The 27,499-nt window shown below is 25.8% G+C and overlaps 3 protein-coding genes across 6 annotated transcripts in view; 1 reads left to right on the forward strand and 2 right to left on the reverse strand.

Annotated features, from left to right (window-relative positions):
• The window catches only part of LOC122508999 (acid sphingomyelinase-like phosphodiesterase 3b), a 271,059-nt gene that overhangs the window by 124,382 nt on the left and 119,178 nt on the right, over positions 1 to 27,499 (reverse strand). The window lies entirely within an intron of this gene.
• The window catches only part of LOC122509000 (glutathione S-transferase 1-1-like), a 223,658-nt gene that overhangs the window by 89,558 nt on the left and 106,601 nt on the right, over positions 1 to 27,499 (forward strand). The window lies entirely within an intron of this gene.
• Positions 10,243 to 18,493, reverse strand: LOC122508997. Its single transcript, XM_043622709.1, has 2 exons — positions 18,237 to 18,493; positions 10,243 to 13,113 (listed from the first exon to the last, which is right to left on the reverse strand). Exon 2 carries the CDS (start codon positions 13,104 to 13,106, stop codon positions 11,280 to 11,282), a length of 1,827 nt encoding a protein of 608 aa, XP_043478644.1. The 5' UTR covers positions 13,107 to 13,113; positions 18,237 to 18,493; the 3' UTR covers positions 10,243 to 11,279.

Consider the following 27,499-nt stretch of genomic DNA (forward strand, 5'->3'; position numbering starts at 1 on the left):
TTTTTTTTTTGAGTATCTAATAATTTTTATAGTGAATCAGAATATTCTTTAGGCACAGGGAAAAAGTGAAAATTATTCAGGAAAAAGTCTGAAAATCAGGGAAAAATAAAATAAAATATTTGTGGCAACACTGATTAAATTGATTCAAAATTTAATAATATTCTAAGGTTTCAAAGTGAAACCTTTTGAAATTTAATTATTTACAATGGCTCTTTGAGAATTAAATTGTTTTAAATTAATTCGATTTCATATTCTGTAAAGTTCAAATATTGTCAGAAATAAAGGAATTTAAGTTTTTTTTTGCTTTTTTTGTTATTTCAATTTTTATAAAACAAAGAAAAAGAAATTTAGAAAGAATTCTTTTAAATAGGTTATTTTCAAAACTTTCTAGATACCATAATTTAGAATTTTCTCCTGAATTTAAAAAATTTAATTTTTTTCCAGTATTTTTGATAAAATTTTCTGACTTTTTCTGACCTGTGGTAATCCCGGTTTAATATTTAATTGATACTTTTTTAATTAAAGATGACAATTAATATGAATTATTAAACATTATTTAAAAATTATTAGTATTATTATTAAAAATTTATTAAAAATATAAATGACAATTAACATAAAAATATCCTACAATGAGCTGGATGTATTGACAGATGTGTGAGATATTAAAAAGTATAGGTTTTCGAAAGGAAATAATTAGGAAGCATATATCGGTTTACGTGTCTGTTGATTTCACGGGAAGTTATTACTCTTGACTTCTCCACATTTTCCCCTCGAAACTATCGATGGAAAGCTCGTAATCCTGATAATAATCAGGGTTTGAAGTGAACGAAACAGAGTGAGAAAATCTGTGACTAAGTGGCAGTTATTATAATTATTTTCCCCTCCTTTCTTTCTCTTTCTCTCTCTTTCTCTAATAACTTTATTTTAAGAAAAAAAAATAAAGTAAAATGATCCCTTCTTAACAATCTACAATTATTCACTTTTGAAAGTTTCTTCGAAAATCACTTGGTCTTTCTTGTTTTGATCTCATTGAACTTTACCTCATTCCACGCTCTTTATCCCTATATCGATTTCTTATGATAATAACTTTCTTTCTTTTGTAATTTATTGAAAACTGATGAGACAAACTTTCTGTGTTTAAAACTATAAAAGTGCTCTCATATCTTCAATATGTATTATATCTTGAAATTTTTAAAAGATCTTAATAATTGATCATTTTCTTTTCTTATGTTTATTGATGAAGGATTTTATTTTTGAAACTTAGTTTTTTTTTATAATTAGATTTAAGACAATTTTTAACAAGATTAATGCAAATTATGTTCTCTTTAAGCACCTCTGAATTTCACCAAAAAGCTATTAATTAAATTTTATATCTCAATTTTAACTGCCAATTTCACGTTCCATTAAATGTTACACATTTTCAACTCGGGTCATATTTTTCTATACCAATATATAGAGAGTCAGGGAAAAAGTCAAAATTCTGTCAGGGAAGTGAGGGGAAAGTAAAATAAAAGTTTAAACCTTGTATATAAATTGGAAATTTTAATTGAAGAAAAATTCTTTAATTTACAATGAAAAGTATTTTAATTATTTGAATACAATGTAAATGTTATTTTCCTGAATATTTGCAGCTTGCGGAATTATTTGATAAAATTTAGTGATTTTACGTCTTTTCAAACATGAGACAAAAAGAGATAAAGGACACGAGGAAGTAACTGTTTAATTTAACTAATTGTCGACGCAATTAGCGGGGACCAAGGTACGTGTCGTCTGTTAATATATTAAGAGGCCATTTAGGTAAAATGTGAAAATTTTCGCTATGCAGCGCTGTGAACAAGTTCATAAATTTTGCTAGAAATTTTCAAGGCGTACAGACAATGATTTCATGCGATTTTTAGTTTATACGAAATGAAAACAAATTTTTGTATAATTCTTATATATTAATAACAATTGGGATATTCAATATTATAAATTCAGGGTGTCTACTAACTGGGAAATCCGGGAAAATTGGGAAATTGCCAGAAATTTAATTTGACCGGGAATAAAGCCAGGAATTTTATGCCAAATCGGGAATTTTTTCACCAAATTAAAAAAAGTTTTATTATTTTAATTTGTTCTTAAAAAATCGCTATTCATTTAAACTTTTGTAGATATTTATACTGTCCTCTAAATTTGAATTAGTTAAAAATAATTAATTTGATAGTAAAAAAAAGTCACTGATTCAAAAATTGTATGTAAATAAATTTTTAAAAAATTATCTAATTAATAGAAATTTTGTGAAATTCAACTGAAAATAATTAAATTTGTTAAAGAATTTCAATAAAAACTTTTTAACAAATCGAATTTTCCAAGTATGTTAATTTAATAATTGATAAATAATTGAATTTTATAAAGAGTCACATTCTAATGTATTCATGTTTCTTTGTGCGAAGATTAATAATTAACATTTTTATTAGTTAATTTAAAAAAAGATGCTTGAAATTTTTTAATAAAATTGAATTTTCCCAAAGTTTTTTTGAAATTTTTCAATTCTATTGTTTCAAGATAATTGAATTTTTATAAACACATAATTGAAAATTTTTAAAATAATTGAAAGTTCTTTACATTCTATTAAAAATAATTAAATTCTTTTAAAGAATTTTATTTTAATTTTTTGAAAATAATCAAGGGAAGTTTCACCGTAATTATCATGTTATTTTAAAAAATTTCTTCGCAATATATTCTATTATTTTCATAAATAGTAAAACTCATTGCAGAATTTCAATTATTTTTTATACAATAATAATTTTAATCAAATTTCTCGAAAAATGTAATTATTCTTAAAAATTTTATTAAAATTCGTCGAAAGAATTCAATTATTTCCATAAATAGAAAAATTTTTCAGATTTACTTTATTCTTTTGAATATTATTTTTAAAAAAATTCAATTATTTTTGTAAATTTTCATAAAGTTGCAAAAAACAATTCAATTATTTTCAAAAGTAATAAAATTTTTCGCAGAAATTCAATTATTTTTAAAAATTCTCAAAATTTCAATTATCTTTATAAATAAATAAATTGTTCTCCACAATTGAATTATTTTCCAAAATTTTAATAAAATTTTTGGCAAAATTTCAATTTTCAAAAACTTTTCTCAATCAATGATTTTCAAAACTTATTAATTTTAATAAAATTGTCCAGAAGAATTCAATTAATTAAAAAACATTTAATAAAATTCTACACAAACCTTTAATCATTTTCATAAGATAATAAAAATTTCACGGGAATTTAATTATTTGCAATTTTTTAAATAAATTTTTTCGCAATAATTCAATTATTTTCATAAAATAATAAAAATTTTACAGAAATTTAATTATTTACAAATTTTTTTTATAAATTTCTTCGCAATCATTTAACTATTTTTATAAATAATAAAATTCTTTTTAGGTATTCAATTATTTTCATAAATAATAAAACTCATTGCAAAATTTCAATTATTTTTAATTCAATTTTAATCAAATTCCTCGAAGAAAGTAATTATTCTTAAAACTTTTATTAACATTCGTTTAAAAGAATTCAATTTTAAGAAAAGTGCAATAATTGAATTCTAGTAGAATTTTGAAAACGTTTAAATTGAATATTATTGAATTTAAATAAATTCTTTTAATTTGAAAAAATCAATTTTTATGTTATAAAATGATAAGTAGTAAAATATAATAAATTCTGAAGAGGGAACTGGATCCAGTTCCGAAACGTCAAATTGAGAAATTTTTAATTGACATGTCCTTTTGGAGATCGTTTTTTTCAACATTCTAAATATTTACATAATTGAAGAATTTACGAATAATTGAATGTTTGTAAAATTTTAATTAAAATTATTAAAAAAAACAATATTTTCAAAACAATTTGAAGAAACTCGTCAAAAGAATTTAATTATTCATAAAAACTCTAATAAAAATTTTTGAAGCCATTTGTAGATTTTTTTTGTTCGAAATCAAATAAATTTAAATTTGCTGAGAAAAAAAACCGAAAAAAATTAGGATAAAGCCGGGAATTTTGTTGAACGAAATTAGTAGACACCTAGATATAGTCTAAAGATCTAAATCTAAAGATCAAGTAAAGATAAGAAAAGAATGTTATTTTGACCTGCTTTGTTTTTATAAGTTACATACTCTAATTTATATACTATATGTCAGTAACATAAAAAATGCAAGACCCTCTCTTACGTTCGCTTCTTCTATGCCCTAAAATTGATTTATTTTCCGGAGAGAAAAGATTGTTACGTTCTAAAAGCATTGTTTCGAATACATATCTAATATAAAATTTATATTTTATATCCTAAAGTCACTATATATATACAGTATAGACATATCCGAACTGAATTATTAAGAGATTTGCTCTTAAATCACAGATATCGATTCTATTAGTTTTTATATAACGAATTTTAAAATTTATAAAGAAAACTTTCTGGTTTATATTAATTTTAGTTTTAACTTTAGTTTAAACTTTAGTTTTTATTTTTTTAATAATTTTTCCTTTCTTTTGATTATTATTATAATTTCTTTTAATATTTACGCAGCAGTAAAACAACTTTCATGCAATAACGAAAATTTTATTAAAAGTTCTATAACTTTAGAATTTCATTTTAAAGCACTATAGTGTTGATATAATTATGTGGGTGTTTGAATCTCACGAAACAACAATATACAAATAGTAACAACATAAGCAAAACACTCTCTTCATGAACTCTACAACAACAAAGTTGTTTCCGTACATTTGTTCCATCATTCTCTCTCTCTCTGGGGAATCAATACTTTATGAGGTGGAAAAAAAAATCTCTTTCGGTCATTTATTATTTCTTTGATCATCACTCTTGAAATGATAGTGAAAATATTTTTACATATACGACAAAATCGAGTTAAACAAGAAATTTACAATGTTGGCAATCGACTTTCAGAGGAAGAAAAAGCAACATTTTTTATTCGTTTTTTGTCTCAATTTAATATCACCATAGAGTATATCAAAATAAATCAATTTCAAAAAAAAATGCAATTATAGATAATTGATATAAATTTTTACAAGACATAAAATTTTTCGCACTCTTTTTTAAAATAATTGCCATACAAAATAACTGAAATTGTGTGTAACAAATAAAAATGAAATAAATTTTGTGTGAGTTAAACTTTGATTATTTTATCGCTGACAGGGATACAAGCTCTGATAATTACTGGGACGTGTATATACTATATATCGACCAAACACATTTAACTTAAGATTGCTGGCCATGGCCAATAACGGTGACGGCCTGTCGAGTGTATGGAGCTTAACGTTTTTTGTTTGCCTTCGTTCGTGATCGTGATTCTTTTCTTTTCACACACCAACTCTGGATTGGCGTTTTATGTACACCACATTTTATAGCACAATATAGGTAGGGACACTGTCTTATGTTAACATTTAATGACTTTACCGAACAATAAGCTTCAAGCTTTTTAATATACACTTTATCGCTCTCTCTCTCTCAATCTATTCTTAATTTTATCCAGCAAGTTAAGTTTAAATATTTCCACAAAATTATGCTTATTAATTACTTTATAATGTTATTTATTAATTCTATGCACTTACCTGCCAAGTCTTTGTTGTTATCAAAATTAAAAATCATCCGACTTTTATTACTGCTGTAAACAAGTTAACTTCTTACTAAAAATATGTTTCATTACTTTACTCGTATTGTATTTTGCCATGGAAAAAATTTTTTAATCCAAAAATAAGTAGCCAAAAAAAAGTTTGAATTAAACTTATAACTTTTACTTTTTTTAAACTTTAACTTAACTTTTTATAATTTAATTAATTGAATCAAAAACTTCGTTGAATCAAAATTATTATCTTTACTTCAATGATAATTTTTAGTTGAATATAACAAAGATAATTTGATTTTTTCACCGCAAATTAAAAAAAGTTTTATTATTTTAATTTGTTTTTAAAAACCGCCTTTTATTTCAATTTTTATAAATATTTATACTGTTCTCTAAATTTTAATTAGTTAAAAATAATTCGATAGTAAAAAATCAGTCACTGATTCAAATATAGTATGTAAATAAATTTTTGAAAAATTATCGAATTAATAGAAATTTTGTGAAATTCAACTGAAAATAATTCAATTTGTTAAAGAATTTCATTAAAAACTTTTTAACAAATCGAATTATTCAAGTATTTTAATTTAACAATTGATAAATAATTGAATTTTATAAAGAGTCACATTCTAATGTATTCATGTTTCTTAGTGCAAAGATAAATAATTAAAATTTTGTTATTAGTTAATTTATTATTCTATTGTTTCAAGATAATTGAATTTTTATAAACAAATAATTGAAAAGTTTTAAAAAAATTGAAATTTCTTTACAATCTATTAAAAATAATAAAATTCTTTGAAAGAATTTTTTTTAAATTTTTCGAAATTAATCAAGGGAAGTTAGTCACCATACTTATGTTATTTTGACAAATTTCTTCGCAATATATTCTATTATTTTCATAAATAGTAAAACTCATTGCAGAATTTCAATTATTTTTAATAAAATTTTAATCGAATTCCTCGAAAAATGTAATTATTCTTAGAAACTTTATTAAAATTCGTCGAAAAAATTCAATTATTCAAGAGTAATAAAATTCTTCGCAGAAATTCAATTATTTTTAAAAATTCTCAAAATTTCAATTGTCTTTATAAATAAATAAATTTATTGTTCTCCACAATTGAATTATTTTCAAAAATTTTAATAAAATTCTACGCAAACATTTCATTATTTTCATAAATAATAACATTCTTTGAAAAGATTCAATTACTTTTATAAGTGGTAAAAAATACTTTGCAGAAGTTCAAATATTTTTAATACAATAATTTTAATCGAATTTCTCGAAAAATGTAATTCTTAAAAATTTTATTCAAATTCGTCGAAAGAATTCAATTATTTCCATAAATTGCAAAATTCTTCAGATTTACTAAATTCTTTTAAATATTATTTTTAAAAAGTATTCCTGACAAGAATTTAATTATTTTCATTAATTTTTATAAAATTCTAAAAAACAATTCAATTATTTTCAAAAGTAATATAATTCTTCGCAGAAATTCAATTATTTTTAAAAATTCTCAAAATTTCAATTATGTTTATAAATAAATAAATTGTTCTTCACAATTGAATTATTTTCAAAAATTTTTATAAAATTCTACGCAAACATTTCATTATTTTCATAAATAATAACATTCTCTGGAAAGATTCAATTACTTTTATAAATAGTAAAATTCTGTGCTAGAAATTTAATTAGTATCAATACATTTTAATAAAATTGAATTTATCAAATTTTCAATTATAATTGTGAACAAAAAAGATTATTTTAAAAAATTGAAAAAATTCTTTGTTTAATTTATTTATTGTCCAAATTTTTAATTAAAATTATTAAAAAAACATTATTTTCAAAAAATTTAAAGAAACTCGTCAAAAGAATTTAATTGTTCATAAAAACTCGAATAAAAATTTTCGAAACCATTTGTTAATTTATTTATGTTCGAAATCAAATGAATTTAAATTTGATAAGAAAAAAGAAACCGGAAAAAATTTCTTTATTTAAAAGAAATACTGAAAAAAATTCAAATAGAAATTTTTGTTTATTACATTTTTTTCTAAAGAAAATAAATTGAGACAAAAAATTTGTCAAAACATTACATCGCAACAAATTTTTTGTCTCAATTTGATATTCTTGAAAAAAATAAAAAGAACTACGATATTGAAAAATAATAGAAAATATATTGAAAAATGAACGGGGCTAGTTAAAAATACACAAAAAATTACAAACACATGTTTCTTTATTAAGAAATACTGATCATCAAAAACAGATGGTTTTTTTTTGTTCATGAATACAACACGCTTTCCTCATAAAATGCATAAATTTTTCGTCGTGAAGCAATAAAAAAAGAACTCGATGGAGTTTTATATCATTAAAAAGTTACACAGTTTTCAACTTTTTCAGCGCGTAAAAATTCACAATAGGATTATATTGTATTTATACTTATTATACATCGAAACTATAATAATAAGAAAAAAAAAACAGAATTCATTTTTTTTTTCATTACAAAATTAAGGTATTTTAAAGTTATTTTAAAAAGCGTCAATATCTCAAACACATCATCTAATTGCTATCTTATTTAATTCACGTACGCACAGCTTTTTTATTAACTATAATTATACATAATTATATTCACACGCAGCATCAGGTAAATATATACACAATTTTAATAATTCTCTATTAATTAGTCTGCACCGTGGTTGTTTATTCTCTAAATTCCTTGAAAAACTGGAAATTTACGGTAAATTCTGTGGAGGAAATTTTTTTTTACTCTTTTAGGAGTAATGTCATTTTTTTGTAGATTGTTTTTACTCAATAAAAGTTTTCATTCTTTCGAGTATTTTTCAAGTACATTTCAAGTACATTTCAAGTATTTTTTAGTATTTTTCATGTACTTTAAAAACATTTTTTTAAAAGTATTTTTCAAGTACTACTTTAAAAAAATTTTTTTATAGTATTTTTCAAGCACTTTTCAAATATTGTTCAATGATTTTTCAAGTACTTTTCATCTTTTTTTCAATTATTCTTCAAGTATTTTTCAAGGAATTTCGAGTATAAGTCTGTTCATTCTTTTACAATGTTTATTTAATTATTATAATACTAAAAGTGTACAAAAATTATATTCAACAAACAAGGCAAAATACAGATATTTTTATATAAATTTTAACGATAATTCTTTAAAAAAAACTCAGCAATGACTTAGAAAAAATAGATTGTCTTGTATTAAATGTCCCATTAATGAACATTCGTTTAATAAAAAATCTCAACTTTCTAGATAATTTATCACTGCCTTAGAAGGGGAAATTTAATTCTAGAGATTTGGAGTTCTTTGTGAAATTATTTTTTTGGAATTCATTGAATTGAGCCCCTGAATTAAAAAATAATCCAGTTAAATATTTACTCAGCCAGGAATTAAATTTTAAAAATTAAAAAACAATATTTTCTATGAAAAAATCCAAACTGAAAAAAATGAATGCAAATATTTTCCTTCATTTGAACGTTAAAAACTTTCAGTAAAATTTAATTCCAACATTTTTGCTTTAATTTAACAGAAGAATTAAAGAATTAAATTTCACTCACATTTCCAAATTTCACAGAATTCAACGAAAATTTGATTAAAAATAATTTTCAATACAGCAAACAATTTCAAAAGTTTCCATACAAATGAATGATTTTCCAATGAGAATATATAACTCTGATTAGAAACTTTTAAACGAGATTCAGTTAATATTGTGTAGATTCAAAATTATCAGGGAAAAGTAAACTTTTCGGATTAATTACAAAATATGCGAACACATGTTTAAAGTTTCATAATCATGCCAATTAATTAACTTCTGTTTCCTTTATATGTCAGACTATTAAACAGGGCTCAGCATAAAATACGTGAATTATATTCGCCTTTGTAATTTGTAATTAAATCGCAATTCATATTTCTTGATTATAAAAATAGCGTAATATTACTGTAATCGAATATTTTCTTTTTATTAATAATTTGCAGGAATAATTTTTCGTAATTCCGCAAAATTTTTTTTGTTTAACGAAAAAAAAAATTTTTTTAAAGTCTTTTTTTTATGAACGAAAATTTAAAAAAATTCTTTTTTTTTATGAACGAAAATTATGGAAGTAGATAAAAATTGGATAATAATTTAAAATTTATGAAGTAATGTAATTATAAGCGATAGTGAGAATTTACTTGTTTAAGTAGTAATTACTGCAAATATATCATTTGCTTTGTTGGTTTATGATGACATTAGAAACGAATTAATTTATCCTCGTAAAACAATTATGACTGTAAATACTGTTGTTTATGAAAGTGAGTTTAATTCGAATTTCATTACAAGAATTGTAATTTAAATAATTTTTTTTTTTTTTTTTTTTGTAAATGCTTTTGACAAAATTGTGAATTCTTAATAATCTGAAAAATAACTATGAAAAATTACACTGAGAAAATAATATTGAATCAAACATATCTTTGTTATACAGTCAACAAAAAATTATCTTTGAGTTAAACATAATAATTTTTATTCAACACTTAAAAAGTGTAGAAAAAAAAATTTTTTTTTTAATTAAAAAAATAGTTAACCAAACAATATGATTGAATTAAACATATATATATGTTTAATTCAATCATATTGTTTGGTTGGCTATTTTCTTTAACTAAAAAAAAATTTTTTGTAAAAAAGTTTAAAAAAAAATTTTTTAAAAACTTTAAATTTAAAAAAATTTTTCTCAGTGTAAATGTTCAGAAATAAATTGACAGACTCCACCTTACAGTTAATACACCAGAATACGCACATAAAGACATACAATTGGATACACAATAATTGCCACATAGTATTTTTTTCTTTTCATGACACTAAATTCTTTGATAACCGTTTTTTGGTCCATGATTTATGGATTTTTTTATTTTTTTTTTTGGCGCGTTTTACATTTATTACATTGTACCTTATATTCTGTCAGAGAACACGGAACGTATGAGTTACATATATATTTTATTTTTATTATTTATTTATTTCTATCGACTTATTTTTGCACACCCTCGAAAATAGTCTGATTTTCATTATTAAATAACTTATAGATTGTGTTCGGGTTACCGAGTCGATACGAAAAAGTCGAACCTTTTTAAATTATGAGAGCAACAACCGAACACAATAAATTCCTCTACTTTAAAAGTATATTTGTGTGTTCGGTTCTTGAATTTCACAGGATCACGTGTGTATTATATCACGTTCACCGGGCACTAGTCACTCTCTTTATTTTGATAAAACCAGCGAAAAATAGAATTTGCTGAATGTTGTTATTTTCACGTCTGTCTATCACCATCGATGGCAATAGAACGTAATTTTGTATACAATTGTGACGGGAAAATAATAAATTAGTATTTTAATTTAATACTTTATTTTTTATTATAAAACAAACACTTGTTATTTTACACTTTTATTTTAAAGCGGAGAGAAAATGCGTCTCACACGTATGCCAGTCAACATCAATCTGCCCTTTTAGTCCTTTTTGGGAAAAGTCAGGATGGTTGTCTTTTGTATTGCGTAAGGAATGCAGTCTAGTCCGGTTTTCGGGGGAAATGCTTCCTGTCTATTGAAAAGTCGTCTTGTGCGATATCTGTCCTTGTACTTAAAAGAGAAATCGTAGGGCCTCGTCACACCTCCCGTCTTAGATTGAACTTAGTCTCTAAGTTCGCAACCTAACAGACTTTGAGACAATGACTGGATCATTTGTCATTACTTGCTCAGGGGCGGAAGCAACGGAAGCATAATGGACTACTGGCGTGGCATTTACGTTAGCATTTACACAGAACAATTTTATACACAAATTTTTAGGTATCAATTTGCTAAGTAATTCGCAAAATCCTATCTTATACATGGTAAACAAAAATACAATTAACAATGATGTATAACCTAAATAAGTTATAAAATCTGTTCCCTTTTCTATCCACGTTTTATTTCTGCGTCGATTTTTTATTTTTTGTAGTGAATTTTCCATTAAATCTAAGTTTTGTCGTAGAAATTTTAAGTTTTCGTGGTGAAGTGAGTCTTGTACAGTGGGTAATTGTGAAGTTAACAATTCAAAGTCTGCCTGATCAATTGTGTACGATATGTTTTTCTTATATATAATATCAGTTCGTCGTTCCATGGATTGATGCATTTTTAATATAGATTTTGGAGTTTGTAGAATACAATCAGTTTTACTATAAACTAAAGAAGGTTCTGTTATTACAATTGTTTGAGATTGTGAATTACATAATGCGCTTAATTCTACTTCTTTTTGTGGAATGATAATGAATTGGTTAGGATCTTTCAATGGTATATATACTACTTCAATAATCTGAAAAGCAGAGAATTGACACATGTGGTCGTTGATAACTTTATTCTGATTTTTAAGAATATTAGTTTCGCAACTTTGTACTTCGCTGATTAAATAAGAAGGTTGAACGCGTTTACAAACTCTCAGATCGTTAGTTTCTTTACATTGTCGTAGCGCAAACATGTCGCTAGGGATGTAGAAGCTTTTTTCAGTGTTTACTAAAATAATTTCATGGGTAGGAATTGGAGCTATGAATCCATTTGCATGTTGGATGGGAATTGGGATTAAGTGAAGTGTTTGCAAATCTTCATATTCTAAGATTGGTATTCGTAACACATATACAAGCCTTTTGTTTGTAATGGCAATTGAGACCTCGGAGATGTCGATGATGTGTTGATAATTTTGCGTAATGAGACGAATGGGATATTTAGTATTGGAAGAATCTTCGAACTGTTTCAGTTCCCGTATGAGAATGGAAGGCGTCAATATTTGGGGGTGGACAATTCCATGTTTACCGTCGTTTATGGCATCGATAATAAGATTGAGTTCTTCACTCAATTCACTTATAGCCATACTGCACAAAGTAATAATATTGGAAATAAGGAGGTTTTGTTGATTAGCATTAGTAGCATTGAGAATATTATTTAATTCGCTGACAGAACTAATGGAGTGATCTTTCATTAGTTGTAAATCATGAGATGTTGAACTTAGCCAAGATTTTATCATCCTTGTTTGATTCCCGAGTGTGTCAGCAAGAATTTTGTTATCAGAATATATGGAATCAAATTCATGGTTTATCAAAGTTAAGTCGGTTTCGTCTAAAGTGCCAAAAAGAGTTTTAGACAGGGTACCAACGATGTTTAAGAATCCTCTCTTTCTACGTCCAACTCCAAGCATTTGGTTCAGAACCGATTTACTCTCTTCTAACCTAACAATCCTATTATTCAATGCTTTCAATGTTAGTTCTTCTGAGCAACGGTTACACATTTTGAGACTCCTTTCGTAGTTTTCTTGAATTTGTTGAAAATGGTCATTGATACCAGAGACGTCTATCCCTAATATAAGTCTCCAAGTCTGGTGATACATTTTTGTGACTCCAAGATTTTCGGCATAGATGGTGGTGCCTTTTAACGACCTGGTTACGACGTTTCCTTGAACCCCTTCAATTATTATAAATATCCAGATGAGAAACATGTTGTACCTGAAATTTAATAGTTGTATGTTTTCAACCTGTCAGCATGAATAGTGAATCGACTATTGTTAAATAATATTTCGTAATTATTTTTGGGGAGAGCTTTTATAACAACAGCAGGACCTTTCCAATCAGGGCTTAATTTGTTTTCTTTCGTGTTTTCTAGCATTACGAGATCACCTGTGTCAAATAAACGCTGGGGCAAAACAATTTTAGCGTCTTGAATTCGTTTATATTTTTCTTTTGCCCTCATTATTTGCTCTTGAGCTTTCCTAATATATCTTTCATGTCTTTCTTGCCATAATCGTACTAATTCCGGATATTTTAAACTAGGTGTTGTAGCTAATGCTGACGGAACATTCGCGTCTCTTCCGAATGTGAGCTTAAAAGGACTGAAACCGGTGCCTTCGTGAGTCATAGTATTATAGGCCATGCAGATAAATTTAAGTGTCGAGTCCCATTCAGTATGTAGATCTGCCATCGCTGTTCTTATCAAATCCTTAATGGTACCATGAGATCTTTCTAGAGCACCGTTACTTTGAGGGTGGAACGCAGTTGTTTTAACATGTTGAATTCTGAATAAGTTTTCAAAATTTTGCACCAGTTCTGATACTAGATTCTGCCCTTGATCTGTTAAAATGTGTTTTGGTGATCCGAATATATAAATAAAATGATCAAAAAGTTGCTCAATTATTGTCTCGGATTGGGTATTTTTTAAAGGAATGAGTACAAGGTATTTAGTTAACATGTCCTGAATAGATAATATATATTCGTAGCCTTGAGAAGTGATTGGCAGGGGACCGAATATATCCATTGCGATTTTGTCATTAGGTGTCGTTGGCGTGTCAGGGATAATAGCTTCAGAGCGTCGTTTAATACGGTTTAGCTTGTGGGTTTGGCAGGTGTGGCATTTTTTTATGAAATCTATAATATCGTCTTCCATGTTGGTCCATGTTCCTAATTCTCTGGCCCTCTGAATTGATTTGTTTTCTCCAAAATGTTGAGACATTATTGATCCATGACTTTCATTGATTATTTTTTCTCGTTCTTCTAAGGTAAGCTCTGTGGTAGAATTATAACAACTGAGAATTTTTAATTGTGGGTACTTAAAACTAATGAATGCTATCAACGTCTTAAGTTTTATGCGTTCTATGGAAGTGATAGTTGGATCGTCAAAATGTAAGCGGAGAATACTTAATTTTTTTGATACACACCATTCCGTGATTTCGATTAATTTTTTAAGCCAACTTTTGTCAGAGTATTGGGGTAATGTGATACAATTCAAATCGTTAGTTGGTCTCTTAGTAAATCTTTTCCATAATTTTCCATTGGCATTAGGTTTCTCTACTTCACGTGTGTCTGTCTTGTTTTCAGACCACCTGTAGTATTCTTGTAGTATTTCATTATTGACAGGTGTTGTTGGTGGTAAGTGGACAAGGTCTTCGTCATTGTCACCTGTATTATCTTCAGTAGGCAATTCTAATGGGATTTGCAACAACGCTCCTGGAATTGTTTCGTTATTTTGAGGTGAAGGTACGGGTGTATTTAAATCAGGCTCTTGAGGTGTTTCAATGGTTTCGATATCAGGTAATTCTGATTCCAAATCAAATTCAGCGTTTGTAGTGTCTGCGTCGTCGTTTAACTCGTGGATTGGTTGTACTCTAGATAATGCATCAGCAGCGGTATTCTCCGAACCTTTCTTGTACTCAACTTCATAGTCATATTCTTCCATTTTTAGTCTCCATCTCATTAATCTAGATGAAGGGTCTTTTACGTTAAATAGCCATTTCAGTGCTTGATGATCCGTGAGGATTTTAAATTTCCTGCCTAATAGGTATTGTCTGAGCCTTTTTGTTGCCCATACTATTGCAAGTAACTCTTTTTCAGTCGTGGTGTAATTCAGTTCAGGTGCATTGAGGGTACGAGATATGTAATAACAAGGATGCCCGTCCTGAGACAGGATGGCTCCTAACCCTACATTGGAGGCGTCAGTCGTAAGTACAAATTCCTTTTCGAAGTCGGGATATCTTAACACCGGCGCACTACAGAGAGCATCTTTCAATTTATCAAATGAATCTTGACAATTTTGAGTCCAAATAAATTCCTTAGTATTTTTCGTCAGTTCCGTAAGAGGTTTAGCGATTGTGGAATATCCTTTTATAAATTTGCGATAATACCCCGAAAGTCCCAAAAATGATTTAATGTTGGTAACGCTCTTGGGTTTTGGGAATTCCGTAACAGCCGTAATTTTTTTTGGATTCGGTTTAACGCCTTCAGCCGTAATGACGTGACCTAGATACTCTAATTCTGGTCGAAGATATTCACATTTATCGGGCTGAAGTTTCAGACCAGTTTGGCGTAATCTTTCGAACAGCGTAACTAAGTTTTTGTTATGTTCTTCTATGGTAGATCCAAAAACTACAATGTCATCTAGATATACGACGCAAATTTTGTTGATTAACCCGTTCAAAGCATTGTTAATCATCCTCTGGAAAGTAGCAGGTGCATTTTTTAATCCGAATGGCATGCGTTCGAATTCGAAATGACCTTCTGGAGTAGAGAAAGCTGTAAATTTTTTTGAACTTTCTTCCATGGGAATCTGATGGAATCCAGCACTAAGATCGAAGGCAGAGAAAAACTTTGCTTTACCAAGGGTATCAAGAATATCCTCAATAACCGGCAGTGGATATGAATCCTGATCGGTAATGTCATTAATCTTTCGGAAATCTATGACTACTCGCCATTTCTTTTGTCCTGATGCATCTGTTTTTTTAGGGACTATCCAAACTGGAGAATTATAAGGAGAATCTGAATGTCTTATTATAAATTGCTTTAAGAAATCCTCAACTTGATCTGTAAGTTCCACTTTATGACATTCTGGAGGTTTATATGACCGGTTATTAATAATTTTATCTTCTTTTAGAACTATTTTATGGCTTGCGAGTCGTGTTCCTGGTAAAGGGTCTCCAGGCAGTCTGAATATATCGTGATAAGTGTGTACAATTTTCTGAATTATGTCTTTAAAATCTGTTTCAATGTGATCTAATCGAGTATTTTCATTTAAAAGATTTAACCGTTTGGATAAGTCGCTGCATGATATAAGATGAATTTCTTCGTCAGGGATGGTTGATTTGATAGGTTGGTATTTAAATTCGTTGGAATTAATGTGTTTAAATTGCGAAGAGTTGTTACAAATGGGAACAGTGATCGTTCGATCTCTTATTGAATAGATAGAATCAGGAATGTGTGGATTATCAAAAATTACAACATCACCTTTTTTTTCAAATACAGGGATGTTGATCAATTTGATTTGATTTGGCGGGATAATATACCCGTCATCGATTAGTGGATGTTTCTGCTGATTTAACTTTAAGTTAACGTTTGATAAACTGTAATTGTAACTTTGCATAAATGGCAATCCCATTATACCATCTTCAGGAAGAGGGAAATCATCATTTACGATGTAAAACGTATGAGCTTCGTTTAGATAATTAATCTCGACTTTAAATTCGGAAAATTGTTTCCAATTCCCCATTTGGAATTCTTTTTTACAGGCTTCTTTTATAATTAATGGAGGAAGTAAAGAATTTTTTATCAAATTTATTGATGAACCGGAGTCCACAAGTAATCGCAAGGGTCGAGCAAATCCTGTTGGTCGTACTGACACTGATTGTAGTCGTCCGGAAATTCGTGTAATTCTATCGATGAATGTTCCGTCGTTTCCTGTGGTGTTTGTGTTTCTCCGATTTGTTCCTCCGCTGAGGATGTTTCGGTCGTGAAATGAACTCGATTTGGTGGTCGTTTTAATTGGGGGTTTGATTGAAAATTCTGTTGATTTCTTTTTTGATAACATTGGCTCTCTAAATGACCACTTTTTTTGCAAAAGTTGCATTGTGCCCCGATAGGCCGATGTGAACTTGATGGATTTCCACTATTAGAGAAAGGCCTTGGGTTTGTAGAATGATTGGATGTAGTATGGAGTTGTGTCGCACGCGGGACCAGTCTTGGCGCGGCGCCTGATCGTAGTCGAGCTTTTTCACGTAATCGGGTTTCTACTTCTAAAGCTTGTTGTTGAGCTTTACCAATACTATCCGGATTAAGTGTCCACATCAAAAAAGTAATATCATCCCGTAAGTTCATGATATATTTTTTTATGGCAGATGTCTCTTCTAATTGCAAAGCAATTCTACGGGCTGTAGCATTTGCGTGTTCGGCTTGTATTGCATAATTCAATTCATTTAATGCTTGCCGAAATCGCAAATTATATCCTTGGACGGTATCACTACCCTGTCGACAGTTGTCTAATTTCGCGCGACATAATTCTACGGATAATCCGAGATTCATATTTTGTTGTAAGGCAATATATAAATCATCAAAAGAATTGATCGGAACATAGCGAATTGCACGTTTAGCGTCATCGGTAATTTTTTCAGTCAATATAAAATCTAACAACAATTCGGGTTGACTGCATCTTTGTTTTGCTTTTTTAACGCGACGAATGAAATCTTGTACCCCTATATCGTCTTTACCATTGAGGGTTTCAACTGTACGGATAATATCTTTAGCAGGTAGCAAACTAACAGGGACAACGTTCGTTTGAAGTATTGGAGATACCCCGTTGCGATGTCTGTTCGACGAGTCTCTTCTATCGTCCGCGAAACTTTCTCTTTCTTGACTATTTTCCTTATTACTATTTTCATTCTCGGTGTCGTCATCTTCGGTTAGCAATGCGTTGTTTTGTCGTGCTAAAATTTTTATTTCCTCTGTGCGTTTTATATTTTCGTCGTTAAGAATCGCGAGGCTTGAATTTATTCTATGTTGATTTTCCTCGATTACTGTTACTTTAGAAACAATTTCTTTAAGACTATTAGCAATTGTCTCTAAATTAACTGTTGCCATTTTTGTGTTTGAAAGATTAAAGGGATTGGGATTAATTTGGGTTGGTTGTAAACACTGATTATTAGCGGATTCGTAACCGGATAAATGCCTAAGATAAGATTTAAAAGCCAGCGTAAAAAATTGTTTTAAATATAAAATTTCCCTAAATTTTGTTATTATATTTTTATTTTCGCAATATAGACTATTTACGGAGTTAATAGCAACATATACTTATAATGTAAATACTATCTTACTGGTTTGGTGAATTTTCCGTAGAGAGCTCACGTTGAAAAGTTGAACAGCTGGGCTGGAAAAGTGTCCTCGTAAGAATTTTTCTCCCTCGTTGCCAACTTGGTTGGGTGACGTCACACCCTTTCTAGGACTTACACCCACGGAATCACTGTCGAACTTACTTAATTCGGCCCGAGTTCGTGTTTTCCGGTGATTTCCAGTGAAAATTTCACCGTATAATCCGTCACAATTATTTTTTTTCACAAAAAAAATAATTTTTCACAATAATAATTTCTCACAAAATAATTATATATATATATGTATATATTTTTTCACAAAAATAATTTTCCACTTTCCACAATAATAATTTTTTTTTCACAAAACTTTCTCTTTTTTTCCACTGGTTCGCACTAAGATAGTCGATTTTGATCGTAATCGTGTCGAACTATCCTGGCAGGATCGCCAATTTTGTGACGGGAAAATAATAAATTAGTATTTTAATTTAATACTTTATTTTTTATTATAAAACAAACACTTGTTATTTTACACTTTTATTTTAAAGCGGAGAGAAAATGCGTCTCACACGTATGCCAGTCAACATCAATCTGCCCTTTTAGTCCTTTTTGGGAAAAGTCAGGATGGTTGTCTTTTGTATTGCGTAAGGAATGCAGTCTAGTCCGGTTTTCGGGGGAAATGCTTCCTGTCTATTGAAAAGTCGTCTTGTGCGATATCTGTCCTTGTACTTAAAAGAGAAATCGTAGGGCCTCGTCACACAATTGTTAACGTAAATAATTTGAAAAGGCAAAACAGCACGTTCGTTTCATTTCAATGTCCAATCAGAGATAATTATTCAAGACAGTCACAAAATCACGAATTCGTAGGTATATATATGTATATATGTATATAGTGGAGGAAAACCACTAATAAAAAGTTTATTTGCCTATCAATATGTTAATTCCATCAGAGGGTCAATATAAATATTTACTTTTCGTCAAAAAAAAAAAAAAAAAAAAAAAGTCAATTATTACAGAGGCCATTTTTTAAATTAACTTTTTTTTATGCGATACACTTGCAGTGAATATTAAAAAAGGGAAAAAAAAACCTGCAATAATAATAATAATATCCCGGACTAAAAAATATTCTGCGGATTTACTCTAAAAATGATTAGATACAATTAAGAAAGTTCTAATTTTTTTATTTGCGAATTTCTTTGCTTGTAAAATTATTCCAAAACATCAATAACTTCTTTTTTAAATAAATATTTATAATGTTTTGAAATTTAAAATTTTTGGAAATCTTAATTTTTGTGGGAAAATTTTCACAAAAATTAAGATTTCCAAAAAATTTTAATTTCAAATCATTTGCAATTTTATAATTTAGAAAAATTGCTACTGAAACACTCACACTTGTTTACAATTAAATTTTATTAAAATTCGATTATTTAGAAATTCTACAATTTAATTATTAAAAAATAGAAAAAATTCAAATACTTTAAAAAAAAATTGTGTTAGAATTGTTTAAAAAAATTATTAGTACAGAAATAATAATTAAAATTAATAAAAATACGGATTTTCAAAGATTTTAATTTGAAACATTTTCGAAATTCAATTATTTCTAAATATTGTTGTATTATTTGTAACTTCTCCGAAATTAAATTATTTTTTAGTGTATTTAATTATTAGAATTAATTAAGAGTGTAATTACAATCTAAATTAATTCTTTTTTTCTAATATTCAAAGAATTCTTTTCTAAATTAATTGTTTTTAATAATTAAATAATGTATATTAAACAATTCGACTAATTTCAAAAAAGTTTGTATTCAATTTTTTCTAAAAACTAAGTTCAACAAAATTTCTAATGTAAATTCTTTTGAAATTCAATTATTTTCTAAAATTTTGAATTCAAACCTTTTGAAATTCAATTATTTATGAAAATTGAAAATGCAACTCTTATAAGATTAAATTATCGTTGAAATCTTAAAGTAAAATTATTCGTTAAATAATTTCTAAGGAAATCAGTTTTTCGAAAAATCTCAGTTCAAATTTTTTTTTGAAATTTGTTCAATTTTAAAAATATAATTAATTAAAAAGATTTTAAATAATTGAAATTTCCGTAAAATTTAATTAAATTTTAAAAAATATAATTAACTGCGAACATATTTTTGATTAATTGAAATTGCGTAAAATTGAGTTGAATTTTAAAAAATATAATTAAGTGAACAATTTTTGATTAATTGAAATTTCGTAAAATTTAGTTGAATTTTAAAACATATAATTAACTGAACAATTTTTAATTAAATGAAATTTCGTAAAATTGAGTTGAAAACAATTAAATTTTAGAAGCGAATTTTCAGTTTTTTTCAATAATCGAATTTCGAGGAATTTGCAGTAAAAAATTGTTTAGAAATAAATCAATTTTATAAGATTTCAACTGAAAATTTTTTGAAACCGACCTTAAACTTTTTTTCACCTTAAATACTTAAAAAAAAAAGTGAAAAGTTCCAGTTCTAATTTTCATAAAAAAAAACTGAATTTCTGTATTAAAATAATTGAATTCTCAACGAATTTTGTGAAAATTATTTAAAATAATTGATTTAGAGAAAAATTTGAATTAAAATTTTGGAAAATAATAGACTTTAAAAAGAGTTATTTCAAAAATTTGCATTAGAATTATTTGAAATTTGTTAAATTTTTAAAAATGTAATTGAAAAATTTTTTGATTAATCGAAATTTTATCAAATTTAATTGAAAATACTTGAATTTTACTTCTTTACAATATTGATTTTTATTAAATTTCGATTATTTGGAAATTCTTTAATTAAAATATATTAAAAATAGAAAAATGGATTAATTTCAAAAAAATTTGAATTAAAATTTAAAGAAAAAACTTATTTGTTACAGTATTGTTGATTAAAAGTTCTAAAAATACAGATTTTCAAAGATTTTAATTTGAAACCTTTTCAAAATTAAATTATTTCTAAAAATTTTTTTTGTTATTTGTAAATTTTCTGCAATTTAATTCTTTTTCAGTGTTTTTAATTAAAATTCTTCTTTAAATCAATTATTTTTAATAATTAAATAAAATATATTAAAAAATACAATTAATTTCAAAAGAATTTGAATTAAAATTTTAAAAAAACCTAAGTGAAAAAAATTTCTACTTAAATTCATTCAAAATTCAATAATTTTGATTGAATTTAACATTGAAACCTTTTGAAATTCAATTATTTATGAAAATTGTAAATGCAATTCTTATAAAATTGATTTAATTTTGAAAATTTTATGTAAAATCATTCATTGAATAATTTTAGAATTGTTCTTCGAGAATGAAATTATTTAAAATCTAAATACATTCAATTTCATATTTCTGTAAAGTTCAAATATTGTCAGAAACAAAAAAATTTGTTTTGTTTTTGTCTTTTTTGTGATTTTAAAGTTTATAAGACATAATAATAATAAATTTAAAAAGATTTCTTTTTAATATTTTCCAAGCTTTCTAGACACATAAATTTAGAATTTTTTCATGAATTCTAAAAATTTCATTTTTTTCCCAGTATTTTTAATAAAAATTCCTTTAATTTTCCAATTTCCCTAAACTGTGGCAACCCTGTAGAAGCTAAATATTGACGCGAGTGAAAAAAAGCAAGTAAACTTATTACATACGTGTGAAACGAATCTGAAAAGTTCAATTAAACAATAATACGAGGTTATTTGATCGTTGCACTCGGCACTTTGAAAATTTAATCTCGTCATGAAGAAGGCTCTCTACTTACTTTCTGCAATAATATTTCATGGATCGAGTCTTCTATAACCCATAAGAAAAAAAAAACCGCACTTATTACTCACATAAAACTTTTAACATTGTGTTAAAAATTAAACAGACATTGACCACATTTAAAAAGAAAAAAAAAAGAAGAAGAAATTCTCAAAGTATCCTAAAAGTATAATAAGAATCGTAAATGGCAAGGAATAAAATTGAAAATCGATAGAACTGAATACATAAAAATGTATGTATTCGCGAATAACCGTTATCTAAAACATTTATACAACCTGTTACTTTGCGTAACTTAAAAGTTTCTTCTTTGCAGCAAAAAAAAGAAAGAAAAAAAAATTGATAATCGTTGAACAAAAAATTAAACAATGTACTTTATCTTTATATAGAAGATGATTTTTATTTACATTTCTCTTAATAAAATTCATGGACGCACAAAGTTTTCTTTTTCTATTAAAAATTCACATTTAATACAACTTGACAATATATATTTATGTATGTATAATAAATCACATTATTGATAGCACTAGTTTTAAATATTTATGCTAAATGAGCAACTTTTTATCAATCTACACTCCTTTTACTTTTTATTTACTTGTCACATTTTTTGGTACTTGATACGTCATTCAATTTTACGATAATAAATTTTCGCACTAAGGAATTACTTCTGTTTTACTGTTGAGTCAGTGATTGAATTTGAAAATTAAAATTAAAATTAAAATTTTCATTTCTAATTCAATTTTAATTTTAATTTTAATTTTAATTTTAATTTTAATTTCAATTTTAAATTAAAATTAAATTAGAAATGAGAATTAAAAACTAGGAATCACATAAAGTTTAATGATTCACAATAATTCCTAAATTGATTGAATTTGATTGATGCAAATTTCCGCGCAAGTGACTAGTTTTTTAAGTACGGAAATTGTTTGAAAATCAAAAGTAATGATTATACAAGAGATTACAACTGACTCGACAGTGAAATATCCCTTGATTTCCCCGAATGATTTCAAGCTACTTTTCCCTCGAAACGAAATTCCGTTTTGAAATAGATCAAAAGAAAAGCTCGTTCAATGAAGTTCTTTCATTTTCTCCATCTGACTCGGAAACCATGACAAAGAAATTCTCGTAGATATTTATTGGATTTTTCTAAAAGTTTCTATATTTATACTGTACTTAAAAAAGAAAGTCTCGTGTGAAAGTATAGAAAATAGAAAAATTAACATCTTATAAAATCATTATTTTTCAAAATATTTTAAAGTTTTAAACAGATTTTTAATATACATTTTAGATATACATTATAAAATATAGTTAATATAATTTTTAACATAAACATACATAAATTTTGCAGTTTTATTCAAATCTGCCATTTTTTTTTCTTTTATTCTTTTTTTAATTTATCAGCTTTAGTCAATAACCATGAAATATAAGCTTTTTATCAACATGAACAAATATGCATTCGAAATATGGCTTGCATTTTTGGGACATTCAATCGAGATTATAGAGCATTCATAAATTTCCATTTAAAATTGATTTAAAATTTGTACACTAAAATCAGTCATTTGAAACGAAATAATTCTGATTAAATAATAATTATTAATTCTTCTTTTTTAATAGTCTGGAGTAAAATATGATTTTTCATCACACAAAAAAAAAAAAAAAAAGTGAATTGTATGAAATGTATGAATTGTAAAAATAAAGATAAATTTATTTAATTATTCTACCTATATTACTTTCATATTAAAAATTTAATATTTCAAGCCAATAGATATGTTGAATTATTCTATCTACATATTAAATAATAAGAAATGAATAATTTTTTTTTAGAAATATTATTACTTTCTGTATGAAAAGAAAGATTATATTAAAAATTCATCATTTCTTGATAAATTCATTTTCTTCATTATTTCAGTACATTTTATCACTTTTTGATTAATTATTCATTCAAAAGTATTGGAGTATCTACATTTTTTCTCAAATGTATTTTCTAATTTTTTATTTTCGAAAAATTTTTTTTTTTCAATAAAGGTGAATTTCTAAAAAACTTTTTTTTTTAATGAAGGTTTTCTAATTTTTTTTCTAATTTTCTTTCTTGTAAAAAAGATCATTTTCTAAAAATTTCTTTTTCTAATAAAACATAATTTTCAAACTATTTTTTTTTTCTAACATTCAATTTTTGTAATAACGATGATAACAAAATTAAATTTATGAAAATTTTTTAATTTCAAAAAAAAATACTTGAGATTTCATTAAAAAATTGTGAAAAAAAAAGAAATTATGAAAATTTTTAAATAATCCAGTTAAAAATCGTAATTAATAAATAGAAATAACAGGGATTTTTTCCTAAATATATTAAAAATTTTCTTAAAAAAATGTTTTATAAATTTAAATATATCAATTTTGGAAATTTTGATATAAAAACGATGCAAATTATAATTATAACAAAATTCTGTTCTTCTTTGAAAAAAAAGAAATAATTCTTTTTTTCAAAGAAGAACACAATTTCGTTAAAAAATTGTGATAAATAGGAATTTTATAAAATTTTTCTTCTTTTTTAAAAATAAACTCATAATTTTCTCATTTTTTATCAAAATTATGGAACGTTACAAATTTTAGGAAAATAAATATATTAGAAATCATAACTTTTTAGAAAAACTTTCTTTAAAAATCAAAACTTGTTAGAAAAAGTATTTTTAGAAAACAAATTTCATTAGAAATCGCATTTTTTTTTTAGACAAAAAGGATTAGAAAATATTTTTTAGATAGAGTGACCACCTGCTTATTCAAAATCAATATTGTTTTAAAAACTAATATTTCCTATTAAATAGAATATTTTAAATGATTCTAACTAATTTTTTTAAAATAATTTTTTTAAAATAATTTTTTTAAAATAATTTTTTTTAAATAATTTTTTAAAAAAATTGTACATTATTCTGAAAATTTCACACATATTTTATATTCAAAAATCTACTTTTATGTACTTTATGTATATATATTACAAAATAGCATAAAGTTGGCAGTAGAACTATTCCATTTGGAAACTTTCGCGTCAATTGTGATAAATGAGGTGATACGTCTGAATAATCGAGAATAGGAAAAAATAGTCAAAAAAGGAAAAAAAAAAAAAAAAAAAGTAGGAGCAATGGTTGATCCTGAGAAGATCTTCGCGAAAGCAATCGTTGTAAAGTTTGAATTTAGATCAGAGATATGTCGGAGGCATTTAGATTGATGTTTCGAGCCCTTGCATCTGAATTCGTACATTTATATATATTATCCCTTTTATACCATCACACGAGCCTCTGTATTTTTTTTTTAGTCAACAAGTACAGTAATCGCCTTACTCATTTTTTTTCATACATTATTATTATTCTTATTCTTCATCTTAGTATTAATATTATATTATTATTATTAATATTATTATTATTAATATTATTATTATTGTTATTATTTCCATTAATAACAATAATATTATTATTATAATTCTCTAAATCTGATTTAGAATTTTACTAATAAATAGTAAATGGTTACTAATTAGTAGTTTTCATGGACTTTTCTCCATTTCAATTACTATATTACTAATTATTATTAGTATTATTATTATTAGTAATTTAATTATTATAATAATTATTTAAATAATTATTTAAATAATTATTAAAATAATTATTAGGGTAGAGGGGCAACCTTGGGGCACCTTACCCTAGTAAAATTGTACTAATTTCTCAGTAGAATTTCACTAAAATTACTATGCATTTAAATAAATTTATTTAAATACCCATTTCTCGTCATTTGATTAGTAACTTTCTAGTTTCTACTAATTCAGATTTAGAGAGAGTACCATTAATATTATTAATATTATTGTTATTACTTTTTTTTATAATTAATCATATATTGTTCATCAAATCTGTAAAAAATAGGTATTCAAATGAAGTTTCGCATTGCACATATTCTGCAAGAGTCATATAACCTGAAGACTATACTGCGAGTGACAAAACACATTCCAAGTTATTTTATATTTATAAATATTTATATGACTTAGTTTTGCATTTGCACATATTATTTTTATATATATATATATATATCCAGTGAACAAACACATCGCTCATTCATTTTTCATTCGATTTACTATTTAGTTTTCTGAACTTCACTACCTGTCATTTTGTTTTTAATACTAGGTACAATCGTAAAACTCACTTTGTCCGGGCGAACTTCCGGAAAATCTTTACAGCGCTTTATTTTAAAACCAGTGGCGGATCCAAGCGAATAAGCTCCCAATCGATCTTCGCTCGTATTTACATGACTACGCGATAAATTTCCTATATCTTTTGCTAAAGTGTTCTGATTCTGTTGCGGTTACGCCGCAATCGACACCACACCATTCAGACTATACTATCAGTGTAGTGTGACCAAATTTTAACGTCGATTATTATTCGCGGACTGTTAAACTTCTCGTATACAAAGAGCGACTGCTGGACGTTTATAATTTAAAAAAAAACGCTAATTTCTACACACGATTAGAATTAGTGTTATTATTTCCAATCCGTAAAATTAAAAAATTAATAATTAAATTAAATTAATTATTGTAATTATTTCTAATAAGTGCAATGAAAGAAAAATTTATTTCATTCAAATAATGGATTAATTGACTTTTATCAATTAAATATTTACTTGAATCAAATAATATTTTTTGGAGTCAATTAAATGGTATTTGAACCAATAACGGATTCAAATTCAAATAACGGATTAATTGACTATTATCAATTAAATATTTACTTGAATCAAATAATATTTATTGCAGTCAATTAAATGGTATTTGAACTAATAACGAATTCAAATTCAAATAACGGATTGACTATTATCAATTAAATATTTACTTGAATCAAATAATATTTATTGGAGTCAATTAAATGGTTTAATTCATATTTGAACCAATAATTTCAGTATTAAAAAACAAATTCAGTATTAAAAATCTAATACCATTTAATTGACTCCAATAAATATTATTTGATTCAAGTAAATATTTAATTGATGAATAGTCAAGTAATCGGATATTTGAATCAAATAAATTTTTTTTCATTATATTTACGTGAATGAATTAAAACATTAACTATAACAAAAGTTTTAATTCAAATAATCAGTCGACTGTTTTTGAATTTGAATTTATTAACTTTAATTGGGAAAAATTTAAATAATTTACATTTATAGAAGAAAAGGTTTTTCAGGGTTGCCACAAAATTTTGTTTTTCCTTGATTTTTCTCTGATTTCCAGACATAATTTTTACTTTTTCCCTGAGTCTAAAGAATATTCTGATTCACTCTAAAAATGATTAGATTAATAAAATTTCTCAAAAGAATTCAATTATTTTTAAAAAATGTAATAAATTTCGTTTCATGAATTCAATTATATTTTCATAAATAATCAAATTCTTTACAAGATTTCAATTATATTTAAGAAAAAATTTAGTAAAATTCGTTCCAAGAATTCAATTATTTTTATAAATAATCAAATTCTTTGCAGGAT

The sequence above is a fragment of the Leptopilina heterotoma genome, unplaced genomic scaffold (assembly GCF_015476425.1).
Source record: "Leptopilina heterotoma isolate Lh14 unplaced genomic scaffold, ASM1547642v1 Lhet_59, whole genome shotgun sequence".
Lineage (NCBI taxonomy): Eukaryota > Metazoa > Arthropoda > Insecta > Hymenoptera > Figitidae > Leptopilina > Leptopilina heterotoma.